General features: G+C 39.8%; 1 protein-coding gene across 4 annotated transcripts in view; it reads right to left on the bottom strand.

Annotated features, from left to right (window-relative positions):
* CNTN4 (contactin 4) overlaps positions 1–24,430 on the bottom strand; it is a 1,029,443-nt gene that overhangs the window by 16,745 nt on the left and 988,268 nt on the right. For all 4 annotated transcript variants that reach the window (XM_033210483.1, XM_033210481.1, XM_033210482.1 and 1 more), the window contains 7 exons: positions 16,534–16,709; positions 11,834–11,954; positions 8,048–8,206; positions 5,215–5,364; positions 3,502–3,572; positions 2,233–2,467; positions 68–180 (listed from right to left, as the gene is read on the bottom strand). In XM_033210483.1, the coding sequence (XP_033066374.1) occupies positions 68–180; positions 2,233–2,467; positions 3,502–3,572; positions 5,215–5,364; positions 8,048–8,206; positions 11,834–11,954; positions 16,534–16,709 (1,025 nt within the window). The remainder of the gene's footprint in view (positions 1–67; positions 181–2,232; positions 2,468–3,501; positions 3,573–5,214; positions 5,365–8,047; positions 8,207–11,833; positions 11,955–16,533; positions 16,710–24,430) is intronic.

Here is a 24,430-nt window from a genome sequence, read left to right as displayed (position 1 = left end):
TGACTTGGAGGACTCATCAAGGGGTACAAATTCTCTTTCAGACCCAAGGCACATATGTCTTGCCTACCTCATAACCTTGTATTCGTCCTCTATTCTTCTCCAGTGGCGAGGCCCAGAAAACTTCAATATCTGTGGCAGAAAGACTTCTGGCAAAGATACTGGCTGGTGGTTTGGTGGGTTCTGTAGATGAATATGGAGACAGTTATTACTCTATCAGCTATATTAGGACAGGATTCTAGGTACTAGCATTATAAGGTAAAAAAATTCATGGTTATAGAATCATCCTTAATGATTGTAAGCCAAACCCTTATTTTGCAGAGGAGCAGTGATTGATAGCTGGAGTTGGTGGTAGTGAATATTTGTCCAGTGTTTGGGTTTTGAATTTAGGTGTGGGTAGAAGAGAAGAACCACTTAAGTTTAAGCATCAAGTTTTCATAACCAGCAATTCCCTTAACACAGATCCTTCTCAATTAGCATCTCACAAATGTTATTGCTTATGACATGGCTAAACTGCTTTTCTTTTTCTTTTTTGAAATAGGGTCTCACTCTGTCACCTAGGTTGGAATGTAGTGGCATAGTCATGGCTCACTGCAGCCTGACCTCCTGAGCTCAAGCCATCCTCCCACCTCAGCCTCCCAAGTAGCTGGGACCACATGCATGTGTGCCAACACGCTTGGCTATTTTTTTTTTTTTTTTGTAAAGACTGGGATCTTGCTATGTTGCCCAGGCTGGTCTCAAACTCCTAGGCTCATGCTATCCTCCCACATCCCCCTCCCAAAGTGCTGGGATTACAGGCATGAGCCACTGTGCTTGGCCACTAAATTTTGTTTTAAGGAAGACTATTGAAAGAAGAATGTTAACATATACAAATGGTATACACAGCTATGGCAGAAATCTGTCAAAAATAACTGAAATTTGGGAAACAGTCAGTCTAGTCTCTCCTTTGCAACCAAAGATGCTGAGGCCCAGAGAGTATACGTGACTTATCCAAGATCATACAGATTGCAGTGTGAACCTGAAGTGTCACCCAGCTCTCTTGAATATTAGTCATGTCAGCTGATTGTCCTTTTCCCTTTTTCCTCTCATTTTCATAATCCAGAGACATGAACTGTTATCTAAGAGAAGTTGAAGCCTATGCAAAGGGCTGAAGCTTGTTTGAATAAATGTAAATCCTTTGGTAATGGTTGGAACATGAAATATGCAGGGAAAGGCATCAGCAGCTGAGTCCGACAGAAAGGCAGCAGCTAGATCACGGAGGGCTACTGAATCTAAGGGGATGATCTCTCTAACTGGGAATAAGTTATTGCATCTTCACTGACTCTAAATCAATGATTCACCTTTCAGATGTTTTAACATGGTCCCAATCTGAGCATCAGCTTTAAAACAACATAGACAAACTCCAATGGTAATGAAGACTGTGTGAGAGGCATCCTGACAGCAGGGATAGCATGGAAGTGGTAATAATGTGTGAGAAATGTTAAACATAATGATGGTATGGATGACAGTGAGTGCAATCACATTGCTTCATGGCTTACTCTTTTCTTTAATAAGTGAGAATTTTTTTTTTTTTTTTTTTTGAGACGGAGTTTCACTCTTGTTGCCCAGGCTGGAGTGCAATGGTGCGGTCTCGGCTCACCACAACCTCCGCCTCCTGGGGTCGAGTGATTCTCCTGTCTCAGCCTCCTGAGTAGGTGGGATTACAGGGATGTGCCACTACAACCGACTAATTTTATATTTTTAGTAGAGATGGGTTTTCTCCATATTGGTCAGGCTGGTCCTGAACTCCCAACCTCAGGTGATTCGCTCGCCTTGGCCTCCCAAAGTGCTGGGATTATAGGCATGAGCCACAAGTACAATATGCTTTATGAAAATACAAGTGGGAAGAAAATGCAAATTATATTCTGATATTCACTTAAAGTCAAAAATAAAATTCTTTCGAAAGTAATGATAACATATAGATAGATATGAAGATCTTATATGGTACTTGCAATTCTGGACCTTAGCAATGGAATCAATAATGGAGAGCCATGTGTTTTCATGTACAGAGCAGTTGCTATCTTTTTAAGAGATTCATGGTGGACAGTGAACCACAGTTTTTACATTATCCTCTTCTCAAATCAGGTATGCCTTCAATATATATGTACCATGCTAAATTGATTGTACATCCTAAAATTCACATTTTAGAATTGAAGAAATATTAACAGTCAATGATCTAGGCAGCATAAACCATACCTTCTTCTGCAGAATACACCACTGTGGTGGGACTGAAAGGGCCTTCTCCTTTGTTGTTGAAGACACCTACTTTAACCTCAAAGGGAGAGAAGGGGCGCACGCTCTCATTCCTGAACACGTATCTGGAGGCGTCAGCTGAGGCCAGCACTGTCAGCATCCAGATCATTTTACCATAGGGCCTGAAGGCCACCACATAACCAAAGCCTCGACCATTCTGTAATTCCTCAGGGACTGTCTGGGAAAGAAGGGAGATGGTCTTCAGAAATCATAGTAGTTTGATTCCAATGCAAAAATTGTTTTTGTTTCCCTCGTAACATTCTTGTCTACATCCTTCTCCACCCATCTTATTTGGGGTTTTGTTAACAGTCTTTTAAATTTAGGGCTTGCAGTCAGTCTGTCTTAAACAGTTATAAGGTCCTGGGCAGGGTTGAAAACGTAATGAAGATCTGCAGTCCAGAGCTTGCTCTTTGATGGGGCAGACCCAGCTCTGAAATGGTTGGAAATGATTGTAAAAAAAAAACACAACTGGACATGGGTCTCCTGAAAAACAGTATTTCCAACACGTATCCTCTAATACTAAGCTTCCTCCATTGCCACACAGACAAGAGATCTCACTGAAGGAAGAAAAACCATCTTGGCTGAAGATCCTCCCTCTCAGAGGGAAGAGTTCAGCTGGAGGGATGAGTGATTTCTTTCACTGCTGTGCTCTGGCTAAATGAAAGATTTTAATTTCTGGGGCTGTTTAGAGTCTTTCAAAAAAATGAAGAACCCTTTCTAAAGCTCCCACCTCTTCTCTCAAAGCCAATTTTTAATAAATTGGTGACTAACTTTCTCCCAGGTTGTTTTAAAAAATACCCCCTAAAAGAGGGCCCCTTCTGGAAGCAAAGCCAATTGCCAGGAAATTGTGCTGGTGCACTGACTCTAGTGCTGGCAGACGCTTTAAATCAATTGGCCATGCCGCAATTCAGAAGAAAAGAAAAACCAGTTTTCTGTGAAACAGCCTTCTTTATTTTTTTTTGTAACTTGTGTTGTCTTCCCTTCATGACTGTTTTTACTGTAATGGATTGAATTAAAACTTGCCTCAACGATGGATAGGCAAGCACCATCCTTCCTGCTAGCCATTAGCTACGTGAGAGGGAGTATCTGCACTCAAATGAATTTTCACTGTTAAAAACAGAGGAGGAAAGTTCCCAGCTATGTCTAACATGGAGGAAAATAAAAAAATAGCTTCAATGCATGTACGTTCCTTTTGTTCTGTGATTCATTTACCTCCCAGGTTATAACCAGTTCAGATTTGCTGCCTCCGCCACCACTGACATTCGCTGGTGTGACTTCGGGGACTGCACATGGAGACAAAAAACAAGTCATGTCAGGCGGCAAAGGTGAATGAGGGTCAGGAAGGTTGCCTGGCAGAGGTGACTCACTTTCAATGAGTACTTTGAGGCATACCCCTTTGTCTTTGGAGATCAGCAACAGCATTGTCAAGAGACCCACGGCGTCAGCTCGAGGAAGTGAAATGTACCAAGGAGACTGCTATTAATTACCTGTTTCTCATTCAACAAGGCACACGTGTTATCTGACATGTCTGACCAATTGTTCAGCTCCATCCCTAGAGGTTGAGGGGTTCCGGAAGGGAGGAAAGGACTGAGGTCTCGTCCTAATGTTTGGTTCTGCGATTATTAGCCACGTGATGATACACAAAGGAAAGACAGTGCAAGCTCTGCTCAGGCAGAGTTTCCATTCTGGTTGGAGGGGAAGAGCGCTTGCACCACAGTTAGAGCAAGGTGGACAACCAGAGTACGGTACAGTCAGCATGGAGACACGAAGGGGGCCTTCCGGAGTAGCGGCCTGCCCAGAGCTGAGGTGGGCGAACAGCTTCTCAGAGGAAGAGAGTTTTGATCTGAGTGTTGAAGGAAGTGGCAGACAGAGGTTGACCCCTGGCTCACTGTGCTTAACCTCTTTGATCCCCCGTTTTCTCTGTAAAAGAGAGGAAATTATGCGAGCTTCCACCTGAGGACTGCTGAGGGGAATTAATTCAATTATGGTTTTGGAAGGGGGAAAAGAAAACAGGGGACTAGCTATATTGTCATCATGTAACTGAAAGGCCCTGGGCCGCATTTAAAAACGTCTCACTGGGGCATGTGGCTGGTGACTGGTTATGTCTCCTTGGTTAAAGCCAATCAAATAGATCTAGATGAGTTTTTGCTTTTCTGAGAGTAGGGTCAGAACTCCCTACTGTAGGGAGTGTAGAGACCTTATTTGTGTAGAGACCTTATTATTCCTTCAACACACTGGCCTCTCTACAGCTGGGAGCTCTATAGAGACAGCACATGTAGGGCCTCCTGCTTTACACCAGCTAAGTAAAAGTACGGCTGACCTCGATGAACTTGTTCTTCTCTCCCCGTGCTCATTCAAGCTGTATATGCAGAGGGCCATACTAAATTGCTGGCTAGTCTTGTTTGAATTAGCACGGTGTTCTGAAACTTCGTTTCTGGGAATGGTTTATACCCTAAGAAAATCTCAGTGAACATTTCTGAAGAAATTAGTTTATTTCTTATTTCTATTCTAAGCAGGACTACCCCATGGTTGCTGTGCCCAGAGCAGCCAGAAATTATTCTTTGCCATTAGTTACTTATGTGAGATAATTTTATTTGAAATGTGGGGCATTGTTTTTTGAAATCCTGTTAGAATCTTGGTGACAAATGAACCAATGAAGAAAGGGCTGGCTTTTGAGAGGACTAAGCGCAGTGTGCCTGTTGCTGTACAGGTGGACCTAATGAAGGAAGCTTAACTCTGGATTGAAACCCGTTGCGTGCTCAGCTGGGCTTCTCCTGGCCTGATTTCTACCATTATAATCATTTGAGGTGAAGGGTGTGCTAACACAGAGCAGCATGAGCGCTGAAGAGCAGCAAGAATTCAAAGCCTTTTCCTAAGGAACAGCAGCTGGCAGAACAGATGATCTGAATCCCGGGTGCTACTCACGAGCTTCTTCTGTTCTCCGTTTCTCAGAGGGGCGGCTGGGCTCCCCAATCCCAATCACATTGGCTGCAACTGTGCGGAATTCATATTCGACCCAAGGATTCAAACCCACCACGGTTGCTGTGAATGTCTTCCCATCAATGAGTTCTGGGACTGAAAGACAACAAAAGGTGGTGGCTGTTTCATAGGTTCTCAGAAAACAAATGCAGAGATTACGTTAGGAAGATAGGAACATCCACCCATCCTTATGGTTATTGCATTCAGGGCAGTGTAGGTGTTCTGATATTAGCTGCATCAACAGTTGTTTCAGTGAAGTAATCTCAGAACTATCTCTGTATGTGAAACTAACACACTCTAATCAGATACCAGCAGATGACATCATAAAAGACATGCAGTCCACAAGGCCCCAAGCCACCCGACTCATTCATTACTATCACCCCTTCACCTGTGTTTCAGCATTTATTATGTAGTGCCAGACACAGTATTTCAACTATCCTCTGAGAAAGGTAAAAGTATTCTATTTTTCTTTTTTTTCTTGAGACAGGGTCTCTCTCTCTCTGATACCTAGGCTAGAGTGCAGTGGCACAATCTCAGCTCACTGCAACCCCCACCTCCCAGGCTCATGCAATTCTTGTGCCTCAGCCTCCCGAGTAGCAGGGACTACAGATGCATGCCCCTATGCCTGTCTTTTTTTTGTATTTTTAGTAGAGATGGGATTTCACCATGTTGCCCAGACTTCTCTCAAACTTCTAGGCTCAAGCGATCCACTTGCCGTGGCCTATCAAAGTGCTGGGATTACAGGTGTGAGCCACTGCGCCTGGCCTATATTTATTCTTTTTTTTTTTTTTTTTTTTTTTTGAGACGGAGTCTCGCTCTGTGGCCCAGGCTGGAGTGCAGTGGCGCGATCTCGGCTCACTGCAAGCTCCGCCTCCCGAGTTCACGCCATTCTCCTGCCTCAGCCTCCCGAGTAGCTGGGACTACAGGCGCCCGCCAACTCGCCCGGCTAGTTTTTTGTATTTTTTAGTAGAGACGGGGTTTCACCGTGTAGACCAGGATGGTCTCGATCTCCTGACCTCGTGATCCACCCGTCTCGGCCTCCCAAAGTGCTGGGATTACAGGCTTGAGCCACCGCGCCCGGCCTATATTTATTCTTAAACAATTCTTATTGTGTCCATTTAACAGAAGAGGAAAACGAAGATGTATAGAGATCAGCTGATTAGCAGTCAGGACTAGAATTCATCTCCTAACTTTCATATTTTTCTCATCTTTCCTTCTTAAAGCACACCTGTGACTCAGTGATTACCATAGGAAACACAGAAACCCATTTCTAAGGATTGGTAAACAAAAATGATAAAACAAACTGGGGTTAAAATCAACAAGATTCATATGAATTGCGCAACACTGGGCATATTATCCTTCAAAACATCAAGGCCATATAGCCTACCTTTGCTGTCTAGAAGAGTGTGTATCTTGTTTGTAATAACTACTTGTTCATCCAATTTACCCTTAAATGAAACCTAAATAAGAAAATGAGTCAATTTGGAGGTATTGACAGAAGTGGGGATGGTATAATAATTATTTTAGATGCAAAGAGAAATAACTGTGAAATCTTTTAAAAAATAGGAAGTGCTGTATAAATGTAATAAAGGGAAACAGGAGGGAAGTGCTACTACTAACAATTTTTGTTTCAAAGAATTTGTAAAATTGGTTAAAAAGAAATCTCATGTCTTTTTATTCCCAAATTTATTCATCTAAAAAAGTGGGTCTGGGCACAGTGGCTCACACCTGAAATCCCAGCAAATTGGGAGGCTGATGCAGGAGAATAGATTGAGTACAGAAGTTTGAGACCAGCCTAAGCAACACAGCAAGACCTGTCTCTACAAAAAATTTTAGATAATTAGCTGGGTGTGGGGGCCTGTGCCTGTGGTCTCAGCTACTCAACAGGCTGAGGTGGGAAGACTGCTTGAGCCCAGGAGGTCGAGGCTGCAGTGAGCTGTGATCATACCACTGCACTCCAGCCTGGGTGACAGAGTGAGACCGTGTCTCGGAAAAAAAAAAAAAAAAAAAAAAAAAAAAAGGGCAGCAAGTGAGGAGGCTCCCTATAATCCTCAGTTATTGGTTTTTGAAAGCATTGTGTAAACTTTACATAGTCTGTGACTATTCAAGCAGAATCTACTGCTTTCCAAAGTGTACCACAATGCTACACAGATGATTTTAGGTAATACAGATTGATGCATTTTATTTTTATAACTAATATATTTTTAATGTGTGTTAGGGAAAATATATATACAACCAGCACAACAGACTTTTTTTTTCTTTTTTTGAGATGGAGTCTCACTGTCGCCCAGGCTGGAGTTCAGTGGTGTCTTCTCGGCTCACTGCAACCTCTACCTCCTGGGCTCAAGCGATCCTCCCACCTCAGCCTTCTGAGTCGCTAGGACTACAGGCACGCACCACCACGCCAGGCTAATTTTTGTATATTTTGTAGAGAGGAGGTTTCGCCATGTTGCCCAGGCTGGTCTGGAACTCCTGGGCTCCAGTGATCCACCCAACTCCACCTCCCACAGTGCTGAGATTACAGGCGTGAGCTACCAAATCTGGACCGGACATAGCATTTCACAGATACTATTCCTTAGGATGAGTTTAAAAAAACCTAACTGTGATTCGATATAAAGAAAAATACTAATAATAGTACAGTGGGCTGAGGTTTAGGAAACACTGCCACAATATATCATTGGTAGTAGTGTCTGAATGAGAACTTAGATGTTCCTTGCCACAGTGCTGTGTCCAGTATGCTGAGTTCCCATGTCTTTAAACCAAGCATCCAATATGGTACCTGTATTGACGGCTTGCCAGCCCACGGAGAACGGAGTCCTGGCTTGAATGACATACATGGTGATGGGGCTGTGGTTGTCGGGCCCGGGTCTCCAGGAGAGCTGAGCAGTGGTGTCTGTGATTTCGTCTATTGTCACAGCCTCTGGGGGACCTGGAGGACCTGGGAAAGAGTAAGACCCCCAGAACTGGAATAGTGTATTCAAACACCCAATTAAAGGATCCACATATTTGAGTGGGGCATTGACCCATTCATTTATTTACCCATTCACAGATTCATCACTTGTCAAATCCTTTTTGAATCCTACTATGTGCTGGGAACTTTCTTGGGCTTGGAAACCACAGAATGAGACACAGCCCCTTCCTTCTAGGGTCCCACAGTTTAATATGAAAAACTAATAGGTAAACAAATAATTACAATTGAATACTTAATGTTAATAGGGAATACTAGGGCACCATAAGAGCCCACATTCATTAATTCATTATCTATTTATAGGTTCCTACTATGGGTCAGACACTGTTATTTGAGGATACGGTAGTGAGAAAAAATCGATATTGCTCCTGATTTCATAAAGAGTATAGTCTGCTGGAAATGGTTATTTCTACCACTGAGAATATAGATTTAAGCACAAATGGCTTTAAAACTTTGAAAGTTACAGTATTGCTCTGCACATTCTGCTGCACTGTAATTACTAGCACTCTCTTCACCCCCAACCCTGCATCCCACATGAGCACAGACTGGCGTGCAAGGGAACTGCTGTGAAAATGGCCGGTGTGCAAGAGTCAAAGCGCTCCCTTCTTCAAAGCAATTTCAAAATTGGGCTTTGTTCTAAAGACCCTCATTTGTAGTTTCTGCAAGTCATACCTGTATTTTTCTGCTTCTCTTCCTGATGTTCATTGTTTCTGTCCATGTACTTAAACCATGGAAAGGGGAGGAAATCAGATTTAAATGAAGGCTTGAAACTAATAAAGAATTAGAGGGATGGAAAGCAGCTGGCAGGCAAAGACAAACTATCAACAGAGCCAGAGCAAAGACCCGCAGCTATCCCACTTTCCAACATGAAAATCTCTTACCAGGCAGTTAAATGCATTTTTAACAAGGTACAATTGACCACCTCAGGAGGGAAGATGATGGTGAGGGGACGTAATGACAAACCTCATGCCCATTAGATGGGCATAAGGAGATGTTCCTAGGAGGGATTTGCTAATCCCCAGTCTAGCAATCAAATGTACTACCCAAACACTATCGGGCCATGTCACAGGGACAGGGAAAAAAGCGACCTCTCACAGAGCAGTGCAAAGTTAACAGCAATTTCCTGAAGTTAGACTTTGTTCTAGGATTCACTCCTTCACCGTTTTCGTGACGCCCTAAATTCTCTTTCCTTTTTTAAAAATCACTTTTATAGACCCACAGGTGAGACTAAATTTATCTTCTCCTTCCCACTCCTGAATAAAATATCTGGAAATCTGTATCCTGGAACTGATTAATTTTCCATGGTGACATTTCAGCATGTCAGTCTAATGTCACCTAGATAGAGCTAATGTAACCTTTGGTCTTGGGACCCCTTTTAACCAGATAAAGTCTTGAAGACAATATAATTTTTTTCACCAGTTTTCTCATCCAAGCATTCCCCACCTTTTTTCTTTATGGATGCTGCATTGATGGCCTTTAAAATCTAAGTACCACAAATAGAAAAGTGTTTCCCTCTAAACTCTTCAAAGAATTAAATCGATAGGAAATATCTGAGTCCATTGTTGGCCTCTCTATAGGAAGGAAATGAGGGGCTGGTATGAATTTGGCCTCTGGAGAGAAGATGGTACTTTCCTGGATTTGTTTGTTCTTTTTTTATCTTCCTGCCACCTGCTCCTACCCATGCATAGATATGACCTTACAGAATGTTTACCAACTTTGTTTTAGGGAAGTTGACTCCCTCTTTCAAAATGAAAAATGTACAAATGTTTGTCCTCGGAACAAAATGATAACAAACTCAGGGGCATGTAGAAGATTTTGTTTCAGGTAACGGCAAAGGGAAGATTAGTTTGATTCTGGGGTTTGCTTCTCCCTCAGGAAGGATGGCCTTTCTGGCTGCCATTAGAGTGCTATAGGTTAAATAGAGCAGGCCTCAGCAAATCAAAGAATCTGGAGCCAAGACTCAAAGCTGCTATAGGTTTCAAATATGAAAATCTCTTTCAGGTGGTGAAATACATTCCTGCCTCCCCCTCTGTAATGTACAAGAAGAGCTGCAAGGGCAGAGCCGAAGATAACATGAAAAATTATGGTTTTAAACGGCATATTAATTTATTGGCCTTATTAACTGATTAGATTTTCTTTTAGACTGCATTTGCAAATTCCTCCTGGTATTTAATGTTATTTTCTGTGAAATGAAGTATACAATATCATTTAAGAACTTCAAGTATTACTGATTTAAATATTCATTAGTCTAATTTATTGGTGTTTTAACTGCTAATCTGAACATTATCCTAATTAAGTAGAGGATAAATTTTCAACAACAGAAGTCTTTTGTCCCCAAGGGGAGGGCAGACCAGCCTGGTGTATTTTAAAATGGAAATAAACACATTTCTATAAGTTATTCTGTGGGCAGATCTACCTAGGTTGAAAGTTTTTTCTCATTTCTAGCCCTTGTCTGCACTGTTACTGAAAGGTTTTTTAAAGGCAATTTAAAGGGGAACAAAGCAGACACATTGAAATCGCCATTTTTCTTGAACCTCTCTTCACAATGAGTTTAAGTTGCTAACTCCCACACATTTCCCCCCCTTACAGTATGCCTAGAGGATATAGCAACACTCTTTATGGCTTCCAATAATACCTTCTTCTCTGTGCATGCAGATTAACCCTGCCTCCAATTCTCATACCCTAAATTTTTATTTTCTTGCATTCGAAGTTTTGCCATGCACTCTGCCAGCTGGCCAAAGATGCCTGAACACCAACAGTTAGGGATTCTGATGAAGGAGATTCTAGCCAAGAGATTATTTTGATGTCTAGATTGGCCTCTCTTTTAATGCTATAGAAAACCCCTGAGCATGCATAGGTTGGATTCTGGTATGTACACTGGTTTGTGAAGATTTTAATTTTCATTTAAAAATATTTCTTAAAAGTCCTTTTACAGTTCCTTTGCCAACTGCTTTGCTGAGGCTTGGAATGTACTCAGTTGGTGCTGCTCAGCCAGGAGTGGGTCATAGCTCTTAGGTCCAAATTAGGTCATGCTGATAATATTCAAGAGAATCTCAAAAATGTTAGTATTTGCATCAACTCTCAGCTCATTTACTACATCCCAGGCAGTCAGGAAGTGTCCTCTCCCAAAACCCTGTTTTAGAAACTGAACAGCACTGTGAAGTTTAGGGAAAAAAAGGAAACTCGGATAAACCTGATGATGATTTTACTTAAGCTGCTGTTATATTAATTCAGTTTAGCTCAGATGAAACATAAAAAGGGGTAGTTTAATCACTCTTTAAACTATCTGCTTTTGTTCACCTAAATTTGTTCTAGAAGGTCATATCAACTCCAACAGCTGTAATCAGGTACTCGATTTACTCAATTATCCTTTTATTGTAAAGTTACTGGCTGTGTTCGGTGCATTTTCTGACAACCCCTACTGAGGAACTGCACATGCACCAGAAACTTCTGTGGACTGTTAGCCACTGTTTACAATGTTCAGCGTCTGCCTGACTTTTTCCCACAATTCTAAACCACTGAGGTTTTTGGAACTCTGTGTTACAGTAGATATCATGAAAATATTTCAAGAGCAATAACAACAACAAAATCCAATACCTCTTACAATCAGGTCTGCAGCAGCAGATAGCCTGTCCACACTTGTTTGGACCATGCAGACATATTTCCCAGCATGCTTCAGTTGGATGTTTCGGATCATCAAATCACCAGCTGAATCCTGCTGATAAAGTAGGGGAAAGTGGCTACAATTACTTTTTAATGAGCTCTAAATATCATTATCACATGAAGGACACTGTGACTAATGGATTTATTTTACACTCGCTGATGAAAACATTAGTGATGCAAGCCATGGCCTATTAAAAATATGTGAGTCTGCCTGAGAGATAAGAACACCAACATTTTCAGAACACATCTTCAACAAGACCTCAGGTGTCTGGCTTCTCTGAGTCTCTGGAGCAGTTTGCCACCCACGTTGGAAGGACGTAACTTACATATTACATAAGTACTATGCACTACGATGGCTCTTGATCTAGTTTTGTGAATTTCTTCAGAAATGCCCTCAGCCTATAGCCTTGGTTGGCATTCTGATACTTTAGAACTCTGTATTTGGAAAATAGAAGCAAGCCCACATTTGGACGTATCTGCATTTTACCTCACAACCCTTTCTTACAGCCAGCATTTTTATTGCTTCCAGGTTTGAATTAAAGGATTAGGAAGACCAGATTCTCCAAGGAAATCTCGCACCACCTAGTATGGAACAGTGCTAATTTGTTTTCCAAATGCCAAATGCATGTTTGATTAGCAGATGAATAGGACTAATTACATCCTGCTTTGGACGTCTATGTACCCCAGAAATATTTCTACAGTGTTCGCCAGCACAGTACTTTTAATACATGTGAGGAGATGATTCCACAGGCTATCACAAAGGCAGCATTTTACCTGAAGAACACTGCTACACCTTGGAGTTTGGTTCACAGTTCTGTTAATCTAAAGTTTGGAGAGTAGCTGCTTGAGGAAAAGACCACTCTAGAGGCCAGATTTGAAAACCTACACTTCATTCTAAACCCGTAATGGATGACAAGATAATTTAGGATATATTGGCCCTCCTTCATTTTCCCATTCCAAATTATACAATAGGAAATTAACACAGACTCTTCTGTTGCTATTTCTCCAATGACAATAGTAATGGATGATGCTTAATGGTATTTACTATATGACAGGCAGCTTCTAAGTGCTTTACTTATATTAAACTCACTAAATACTCACATATCCTCTGAGGCAGGTATTCTTGTGATCCTTATTTTACAGATGACGAAATTCCAGCACAAAGCGGTTAGGAGACCTGCCTAAAGTCACGTAGCTAGAAAATGGCAGAGCCAGGATTTGAACCCATATAGTCCCTGTTCTTAACGATAACACTGGACTAGCATCCAGAAATACCATATCCTCATGCTATTTCAAAATTAATATGTACTTGGTTATCTCCATCATTTCAGCACAGAGTGTCGCATTCACAGGATAATGGAAGAGAGAGAATTGCCAATTAGAAATAGGATTAGAAGAGATGCCAAAGCATGGAGTGAAGGAAGAGCTACAGTTTTGATGCCTAGCTGTCTTGGGCTGATTCCTGCTCTGTGATTTCACCTAAATCTCTTAATCTCTCTTGGCCTTAATTTACTGACTTTTGAAAGACCTTTATTGACCTTCGTGCTAGGTTGTGAAAATCAAATGAGATAATCTGTGTATGTGAAAATCTTCTGAAAACTGTGAAGCATAGATTAACTCTAAACTGTTATTTCTGATGGCCATGATCCATTTTCTTTGTGAAACAAACATGTCAAAGATGCTAAATCTAATTCAGGAAAAGCTATGGTATGTTAACCCAAAACGTCTTTTGTTTGTAACACTTGGCTTCTCATCCAGATGCCACTGTTTACGGATCAAGTCTTATAATTGCTCAATAAAATGAAAATAATTGTTAACCTATTTGACAAGATTTCTGTGAGGATTACAGTCATCCTTTGGTAGACACAGGGGATTGGACTCAGGACCCACAGTACACTAAAATCTGCACATACTCAAGTCATGCAGTCAGTCCTCTGGAACCTGAGTATATGACAAGTCAGTCCTCCATATATGTGGGTTTTAAATCCCATGAATATTGTATTTGCAATCTGAGTGTGGTAGAAAAAAAATCCACATATAAGTGGACCCATACAGCTCAAACCCGTGTTGTTCAAGGGTCAAGTGTATATAAGAAAGTACTTGATAAATGATGATCACTTTGCAAATATAAGGAATTATCACTATTATCATCATTATTAAGATTATTGTTACTTTACCTAAGAAATTTCACATATTGGGACTTTGAATACAGGTTTAAATAAAAAATATGTCCCTGGGGATGTGTGCAGGGAAGGTGCACATTAGCCTGAGGGAAATGCCTACACCATCTCACTAATTCACTTTATTCATCAAAGGCTTAAATGTCAAAGAAACTTGTAGTCTGGATATTTCAGAGTACAGCAACCTATTAATAGAAAATTTTGATTTTGTGATTTAGAAAGTACTCTAGTTATTTACACATTTTGATTGGATTTGTGTTTTTAAAGTAAAACTGAAAAAAAGAAAAAAATAGGAGTGAGGTAAGAGTCTCATCAAAGCAGACCACAATAACTTTCTCTTTCCCTTTGAAGTCATCCAGACCCAAATATTAACTAAGATCTACATTTTTTATGTTCCTACCAAAGAAAACAACAGCATTTGCTTATTTTCCACCACTGCAGTCTGTTGTGTTCCTGACAAAATACTCAGTGGGGATGGGGGTATCAGAGGACAATGAAATAATAACTTTCCTAAAACCTCCATAGGTTAACTCTATACCAAACATCATCTCCACCATGCTGACCCAGGAAGCTGAAACTGAAATAGGCTTGACTTCAGAATTGCACTTGCTTTTCTCTTCTATTGTCAAGTCCTGACTCCACAGACATTAATGATCCTAGTGGCTAATACACTTAGATCTCACATGTGGTTGTGCTGTTTTTAATTTTCTATGTATTTCTCAGCAGGAGTTGATTAGTGTTAGCATTAGTTTAACAGAGGAAACAGACATTTCCCATATGAAAGATGAATGTGAGCAGCTCTATGGACAGCTGTCTCTACAAAAAGGTGGTCATCAGTGTTTGACTTCATTAGGGTGTCCCTGTTTCTGCCTTAGCCCTGGCACCATTCTGGCAGAAAGGCTACAAGTGTCTGAATGGTAGGACATCCACTTCGATTGTTCAGGTATCTGTTTTGATTGGTTGGTGCTTGCACCATTCTGAGATTTAGCATTTTTAATCTCTCTCCTGCCCAAGAAATTGGTTTTAATGTGAGAACATTCGGCTTCATTTATGAAGAATGTTCTCGATTTATACTTTCCTGTTATTACAATCAATGTTACCCTTCCTTCAGTTGATACCACCATAAAGTTTATCAATTCTTCTTTTGTGGTAGACATTGGGCTATGTACTTTCCTAGACCTCAAGATATTCAATATCTCCAGTGTCTTTGTGAAGTAGTTAATATTTCTCTCACTTAGCCAAAGTTATTAAGCTGAACCATGTGAAAGAGGTCCAGAATGGTTTACTTTGGCAATTTCATATAGCCTTTCTCAACCAGGGTCCCAAGAGATAATCCCTAGTGAACCCAGGCATCCACTGATGTAATGAATTAACTTCTTTCCTGTGCCATCTAAAGTTGTACCAATCAGATACCACTCTTGGCACAGAATTGAGACAACAGTCATTGAAATTGTTTTTGGTGTTCTGTGACTCAACTGCAAAAACTCTGTTTGATAAAGGTAGTAAGAATGTAATGAACAGGGCTAGTACTGTAGTTGGGTGGAAAATATGCTCTCACTATATCATATGGATGACTTTAGGCCACTAATTCTCAACATAAAGGGGGTGGACAGATTTTTATGGCAGCCTAGAAAGTGGGGAGGGCTCTTCAAGTCAGGGCCCCATTTTTATATTCTGCTATGTTTTGCTTGGACTCCTTCATAACAATGGCAGCCAGAGTCAATCTTTATTGTCAATGGGACCATAGAGCTGTGTTAGAGCAGAAAAAATTTTTTTGACAATGATTGTCATAGACATAAATTGTTTCCAGATTTAACCTCTTCTTGTTATGTGTTCAATGATAATACACAGTTATGGAAAGTAAGGCATTTTGAAAATCCAATCATTTTGAATTCAAATTACCTGGAGATAGTAAATAACCCAATCAGACTTTCAAATTCAAGAAAGAAAACCCTAAATTCACAATGATGAGCCTTCTACAAGGTCAAAGGGAGTTTAATTAGCAGCCTAAAAGCAGAAGGAATCTATCTTTAAGCTATTTTCTTAATCAGATTCTAGGGTATATGATATGATATGTGACACAGAGTTTGAGATTTGAAGTTTTAAGCAGAGTTCCACAATTCAGTAGCTATGAGGCCAAGGCAAGTCATCCAATGTCTGTGACCCTTAGTTTCTAAGCCATACACAGGAATGAATAATTAACCTGTAGGATTGGTGCCAGTTAGAGAGCAGTCCTGCCATACAGGGTTGTTCAATGAGTGATGCCACATTTATTGTGCAAAAAGGAGCAGGAATTAACCAAGAGTTTCTTGCCATAAGATTACTTGAACAAAATTCTAAAATAGTAACTTTAAATACATTGTTAACTTGGTCCAAACAAGTTAGTCTGAGTCAGTTTCGAGAAGTTCATTTGCACACTGTGTTTCCTGTGGATAGTTTGATATTAATACTTACCCCTCCAACTCTTTCAAAGTGGTCCCCATCTCTGTCAAAGTCTATCAGGTGTCCATTAAATGACCAAGTAAACACGATGTCTAGCGAGTGATCATGCGTCACCTGGCACGGCAAAACAATGCTTTCTCCAACAGTGACATCCATACTGGAAGGGGGTACCATTACCCTTGTTGGGTCTGGAGAGTTAAAATAAAACAAACAATAACAACAACAAAGTCTGTGAGCTTCTGTGGAAATAAAATGTAGACTCCAAGAGCAGGATGAAATACTAAGTAATTTAGCTTTATTTTTTCTGAGGCTATGACCAGCAAACTTCAGTCATCTGGGAAGCTCAGACTCAGGCCAGGAGGTCATTTTTAATATGAAAAGATGAAAACACTCATTATGTGAACCTTCTCAGAGCAACAGAACTCAGCCAGGGAGCATGGAGGTGAGATCTCTAAAGATGCTCATGGAAGGGCTTACTTTCTGGCAGCCTGCTCTGAATTGCCTCTTTGAAAAGATTTTCATCTCTCTCCAGTTTCACTAGAAAGCTACATTTCAGCTGAGTGCAAACAGGAAAAATCCATGTTGACTTGAAGTTTGTTGGGCTCTTTTTTTCTATTGTAAAAGCAATACATGTTTTAGCACAGGGAATTTCCTAAATTAAAAGAAAATTAAAAGAAGGAATGGAAAAACAAATCCTATCTGGATAAAACATCTATTTTCGTGGTGGTATAATTTCCCCCAGTCTTTTCGGTTCATAGTTTTTCAGTTGTTTTGTTTTACACCATTAAAAACATGAGACACATACAATTTTCCTTTTTCTCCTCAATATTATATCAGCATGTTTTTTCCTTTGTCAACATATTTTTATAATCTGCCTTAAGCTTATAGTTTTACCAATTTTGAAACTAGTTGGCATTTTAGCAAATTTTATTAGACATTTTTCTAATATTTATAATTAGAAATCATAAATAATGCTGCAATGAACATCATTGACAAAATGATATAGGTATATTACTTTTTAAAAATCAGGACCATCAATTAGCTTTAAAATTCACCCTTTACATTATAGTTAAAACTGGGAATAGAATGGGCTTGCTTAGCTGAGACAGCTTATGAACTCTAAAACTACATTCACATCCATAGTTCCTTATTTTTGTGCAACATGATTTCATAAATGGTGTCAGAGAGTACACACGTGAGAAGCAGTTTGGATTCAATGTAAAGGCCATATGCATGCCTAAAGAATAAAATTCTGAATTAGGCCATATTCCAGGAATTTCTATATATTAAACCAAATCAAGCCAATCAAACAATTACAAAGAAGACAAACCAAAACCAAACCAAATAATGAAAGAACACCAACTAATCCTCTCCCATAGTCATGGGATTGCATTTCAGGCTGTGAGGTATATAAGTATTTATCCAGGGGACCTCTTGGATTAAAATATCAGCTGGGAATTTTGAAATCATATCTGATAGGAGAATTTTTGTGAGTCTTACTTACTGATAACCCACGCTAACATTTCCTCTTTAAAGAGAGTATTTAAAACATTTTTTCTATCCTTTTATTCAACTACAGAAAGAAAATCTCTCAGAGAGTTAGAAAAGGGAAATCTCTGTCCTAAATAGGTTATAATCTAGTAGTGGGATATACTTTTGCTGTTTTCTAAAAATAGGAAAAGATCATGATAAATAGATTAATGTGCTTTCAGTCACTGTTAAATGAGTGATGTCCATGAAATGGGAAGTGAACAACAGGTACTGCCAGCAAAGAGGTAATGGGGTAGAAAACCTCTGATTTGAAAACCTGAGGCTTTGAGGGCTACATAATAAAAATCTGCTATGTTGATTCACTTACCATCGGGAATAGATAGTGATTAAGTTTTTTATTTTATTTTATTTTAAATGAGGAAAAGAGGTAAGCACAAATATTCTAAGCAAACATCAAGGAATAGCCCCATTTTGACTTAACATGTCATTTGATGTTTTTTAATTTACATTTTCCGCAAGCAAAAAATGAAGACTGAAACAGATCCCAGGATAAAATGATATATCTCTATGGGTTTTATTTCATAAAGATGCTGCCTAATTCTACTTTAAATAGCTGCCCACTGATTCTGCAATTTAGATTTTCATTTTAATTCATTTATTTGTTGATTTATCCACCAAGCATGGATTGTGTTTACACGGATAACAGATGTAACAGAGGCTGAGGGAATAAGAACATTCATAATAACTGAGTCCCTTAGCACTGTTAGGCACTTTACATGAATTATTTCATTTATTCCTAATAAATAGGTACTATTATCATCCCTGTTTAACCGATGAGCAGACTGGTGTCTAAGAGTCATTAAGATATTGTCTATTGTGCGATTCTGCCTTTCTTTTCACTGAAAACATGATATGCACATGCAAATCATGCAGAGAATAAGTCTAAGGGTATAATATAGCAATTTGCACTCTTGATTATGTGTAGTCAACTGAAGATATTCAAATGCAGAAGGAATTTAAAGAATTTCTGCCATGGGGTACAGATGGTTGCAGAGGGTTTCACTGCATGAGTAATGAAGTTACTGCCTTAGGTAACAAGCAGTGATGATTTTATGCCTAACGTGCTGGCTCTAGCTCTAAGTCTACACATCAAACTTATGAGTGCGGAGTCAAAAGTCCAGTCTCCAGTCCCCAAAATTGTCTTGTCTCCCTATCTCCTGATAACTTCTGGGCAAGAAGCAAGGAGGTGCCCCTACCCCAAAGCCTAGAGCCGTGTGAAATCCTGGCTCACGTTTCTGAATGACATTTCTCTCATAAAGAAACGTTCACCTCTTTATGCACATGTAGGGATCTGGGACAGATTTTTATTATTGGTAAACTTAGCTGTCTTTTAACCAAGGACCAGAGAAGTTCCCTGAATCAAGGATTATGTTGGTACAGTTGTTGTGCTGACAGCTGCTGATTCATTAACTCAGCACTTGTCGCCGATTCATGTGCTGAGCCCTGAAGTAGCAAGAATCAATGCAACGTCATGTACTGTACACATACCAGAGAGGTCTCCTAGGGACAAGAAAAGATTAAACTAAAGAGATTCAAAAATCTCATTAGCGACTTGGTTTTCTCAAAGTGTATGTTTGTTCTCTTGTTTTCTGTGTTGTGAATTTTGATGCTTTTTACTTGATTAATTTCCTAAAATTTGAATACAAACCCTGTATACAAACAAACAGATGGCTTCCTGCAAAACAAACTGTCTCCTCTCCTTTGGTTTTAATTCATCAAGATCAGGAAGAACCTATATTTATGACTTCTGTTCTGAAGAGTCACTTCAGCTATTGTTCTGTGCATAGAAATCTCAAAGGCAATTAGAACTCAAGATGTGAACTGATGGCTGGATTTGGATGTAATTAAATAGCAACAATAAATAGGACCAACAACGTGCCTAAACTTTCCTACTTGTGGTTGGTTCATACTGTGTAGAATGATAAATTCTGAACTCCAGAGGACCGATGCTTAAAAATATATATATTTACCAAGTGCTTAATTCTCCTAGAGTAAAAATGAAAAATTCTTTTACTTTCTATGGTGTTTTCTCTAATGTACAAATGACAAAAGGTAAACTAAGTGCTTTGTTTTAAGGATTATAACCATGAGGAAGAGTTAATTATTAACCATTATTTTTAAAAATATTGACTAATCAGTTAATAATCAGATCCACGATTAGATGTATAAATCACAACACTTATCTAAGCCTTATTACATTTTCACTTTCACTGTTGGTGGAAAAACTTTCTGATTTATAGCTTTTGTTACCTCTAAAAAGAAGTGTTTTGGGGTCCACTGGATAAGAATTCTATTTTTAAAACACTGCACTGTTTTATGTTTTTTATTTTTTGACAGGGTCTTGTTCTATTGCCCAAGCTGGAGTGCAACAGCATGATCAAAGCTCACCATAACTTCAAATTCTTGGGCTCAAGCAATCCTCCCATCAAGGTAGGACTACAGGCACGCAACACCACGTCCGGCTATTCTATTCTATTCTATTCTATTGTTGAGATGAGGACTCATTCTCTCCCTGTGGTTGCAGTGCAGAGGCACAATCTTGGCTCACTGCAACCTCCCTATCTCAGGTTCAAACGATCCTCCCACCTCAGCCTCCTGAGTAGCTGAGACCACAGGTGCACACCACCATGCCCAGCTAATTCCATTTTTTGTTTTGTATTCTTGGTAGAGACAGGGTTTTTGCCATGTTGCCCCGGCTGGTCTCAAGCTCCTGAGTTCAGGCTATCTGCCTGCCTCAGCCTCCCAAAATGCTGGGATTACAGGCATGAGCCACTGGTGCCTGGCTAATGTTTTATTATTTTGTAGACACAGGGTCTTGCTATGCTGCTCAGGTCGGTCTCAAATTCCTGGCCTCAAGAGATCCTCTGGCCTTGGCCTCCCAAAATGCTGGGATTACAGATGTGAGCCACCATACCTGGCTGATAGTTCTTATTATCTCCAAAAATAAGTGCTTTTGGGTCCACAGGATAAGAATTCCATTTCAATGTTGCTTTCCTGATACCCTACCAATTATTCTATTTTTGTTTATAATTTCTTTATCTTTCATTTACAGTGCCAAGATATTCACTTGTGCCTATCAGGATAGTATTTAATGTGTGTTTTAGTCATCTTCATTCGTGGAAGGAGACGCATCCCTTTTGTTAACAAATGTTTTGACTGCAATGGTTTTGATGATGCCTTTCAGTAGGATTGTATCTTTTTTCCTTAAATTAGTTTTTATAGGGAGAATTTAAAAGTGGGATTCTTCAAAGGGCTGGAGCTAGTCAAAGAGCAGACAGCAAGCTCACCTCAAATGAAACAAGGGGACTGGTCAGATAATTATTTTTAATAATATTTAAATGCCACAGCAAAGACTACTGATTAATGACGACAATAATCCTGAGATAGCATCTCTAGGGATGAATTTCAACATTCTATAGTTGGTACCCTCTTTTCAATAAAAATCAATGCAAGATAAACTGTATCAATTTTGCATAAAACACACATCTAAAAGGCATACCCTAAACATTAGATGAGAATCAAGATTCACAGTGATTTCAAGCGGGACCAACCTTTTCACCTAGGCAAACTTTAATAGGGATAAAGGCAAAAAACTACACTTACAAAATCGGCTACTAGGCACATACTGGGGGATTGGCAGCTCACATGGATAAGACCTGAGCATTTCAGTGTGCTTGGAGTCCGTGCAGCTGGCAAAGACAGGGAATGCAATCTTAGGTTGCATTAATAACACATGATGTTCCAATTTAGGGAGGTGTTAATCTGGTTATATTTTGCATTAGACAGACCACAGCTTATGAGGAACCTGTTTTAGATTCATTGATACATTAGTATACCTGGGTTAGTGAAAGATCTAATAATTCCATAACAGCTAAAATAACTGAAAGTATTTGGCATGAGAAAGGTAAATTAGGAGAGTCATGACAGTAGTTCTCAAATATGTGAAGGGCTTATAGGCAGAAGATAAGCTAAGGTTATTTTGCGTTGCCCCAAAGTAGAAAGCAAAGAGTAAATACAAACAGGCATATTTTGGCTCTGTGGAACGAAGAACTTTCTACTAATTTGACCTTTCCAACAGGGAAACAGGCTGCCACAGAAGAATGAATCTCCATTTCTGGAGGTATTCAGGTGGAGGTGGGCGCCCTCAGAGACGGGATGCCAGGTTCTGCTAATGGCCAGCCAGGCTGGAAAAAGCCTACTGTCTTGAAGAGCCCATGAATCCGAGCCACCTCCCCTCATGCCCTTCCTGTTCACTGGTGATCTTGTCACTGGTGATCTTGTCCTTTCATGAAGCTCATCGGAATTAACTGTTCTTTTTTCTTCAACATTAAGCTAGTGTCCTGTTGTGCAAAATCGTTTGTCTTTTTTACACATGTCCTGCTTCTCCCCCTGTAACTGATCAGCTTTCTGGCAGTCAGGGACTAGATCTTACACTTTTATAAGTCCCTGGTGCCTAGTACTGTTCCTACTCACGAGAGTTGGTTAAAGATAAGTTATGGAAGATCTGTGAGTGGCCCTGTTGGAGACTGATGAAAATAAGGCCTTGAATCTTGAAGTAATGTAAATCAGGAGGCTATATTAAGTTCTTATTATTTACCCTGACTTCTGTTGAATATGGAATTTTAAAAAGGAACCACCTGAAGGTTAACTCAGCACTCACCAGGCAAGCACTGGCCCTTCATCTGGGTTTATTACTGAATTTGCTTATAAGGCCACATTTTGTACTTTTTTCTTGGTTTTAAAAAATAATTTATTTTGAAATAATTTCAAATATACAGAAAGTTTGTCAGAAAAGTACAAAGAACTCTTTCACCTTCATATAGACTCCTCAGTAGGTAATATTTTACTGTATTTGCTTATTTTCTTCTCCCCCATATACATATATGTGTGTGTGTGTGTATACACACACACACCCCTTTTCCCTACCATATACACACAAATACACACACACACACACACACATATACATATATACACACACATATATATGGTGTTTGCCTGGCTTCTCCATCTTATTCTTACCATTTACACCCTTGTAAATAATGAGTATTTTGGCTGGCAGCAGTGGCTCATGCCTGTAATCCCATCCCAGCACTTTGGGAGGCAGAGGTAGGCATATCACTTGAGGCCAGGAGTTCCAGACCAGCCTGGCCAACATGGTCAAATCCTGCCTTTACTAAAAAAAATTACAAAAATTAGTTGGGTGTGGTGCACTGTAGTCACAGCTACTCAGGAGGCTGAGGCAAGAGAATTGCTTGAACTCAGGAGGTGGAGGTTGCAGTGTCGCCCCACTGCACTCTAGCCTGGGCAACAGAGTGAGATTCTGTCTCAAAAAGAATAATAAACTAAAATAAATAATAAATAATGAGTACTTTGTGGGGAGGTATTCCAAGATTACACCAGTACCTGATGGTCATCAAACTTGTACCTGCCAGCCTTGGAATCCATTGAAGACTCCTGCCTGAATTAATGACTTTTATGATGGTTGTCAAATGGTGATTCTCCATTGCTATCTTTCCTTCTACATATATCAGCTGACGTTCTACTCCAAGGAAGAGTGTTCCCCTCTCCCCCATTTATTTATATACTTACATTAGGATAAATTCATGGCTTATTTTGACAGGTGGTAATACATTACTAACATTATTTACACTGATGCTCAAATTGTTCCCATTTTGGCCAATAGGAGTCCTTTTAAGTTGGGCTCTTTGTATGTTTTACATTTTATTATTATTCATTAAGTGTTTCTTTACTTTCTGGTCCAGTAAGGTTCACGTTATACTTTTTTCCTGCAATAGTCCTAGAGTCAGTCATTTTGTCAGGGAGCTCCGGTTCTTTTTTAGTGGAGGATGGCTTTGAGAAATCAAGAGGTGGAGACCCAATGTGCTTATTGTTACTGAGGGTCATTGATCCTAGGCCCTCTCAGCAACAGAGCTGGGAAATATCTGTGTGTATACATGTATAATACCTACACATCTATAAATATTTATATATCTTATCCTGAAAACATTTCCTAATTTGCTTAATCAACTTACATTTTGTTTAGTATAACCAATCTGTCAACCATGCCAGGTGTCTCCTCTGCCCACCATCTCTATACTCACCCACAACCATGTCTCCAAACAGCTCTCCAACCCATCTCACCATTCTGCATCCTCACTCACTGTGATTACTCTTCTGTGCCAGACAGGAAAGGGAAGGTTGCTCAGATTGCTTTAGTACTTAAAATGTAAATATTTAAAATGAATACTCCACAGAACAATAAAATAAAAAAGATGGCGAATGCTAATTCTAGAGCATATGCCATTTAAAAATTAAAGTTTTATGCTACTTATAAAAAGAAGAATGAGTAAAGCAA

This window comes from Trachypithecus francoisi, unplaced genomic scaffold, assembly GCF_009764315.1.
Source record: "Trachypithecus francoisi isolate TF-2019V2 unplaced genomic scaffold, Tfra_2.0 Lachesis_group0, whole genome shotgun sequence".
In the NCBI taxonomy this organism is placed as follows: domain Eukaryota; kingdom Metazoa; phylum Chordata; class Mammalia; order Primates; family Cercopithecidae; genus Trachypithecus; species Trachypithecus francoisi.
This window is presented reverse-complemented; position numbering and strand designations above follow the sequence as displayed.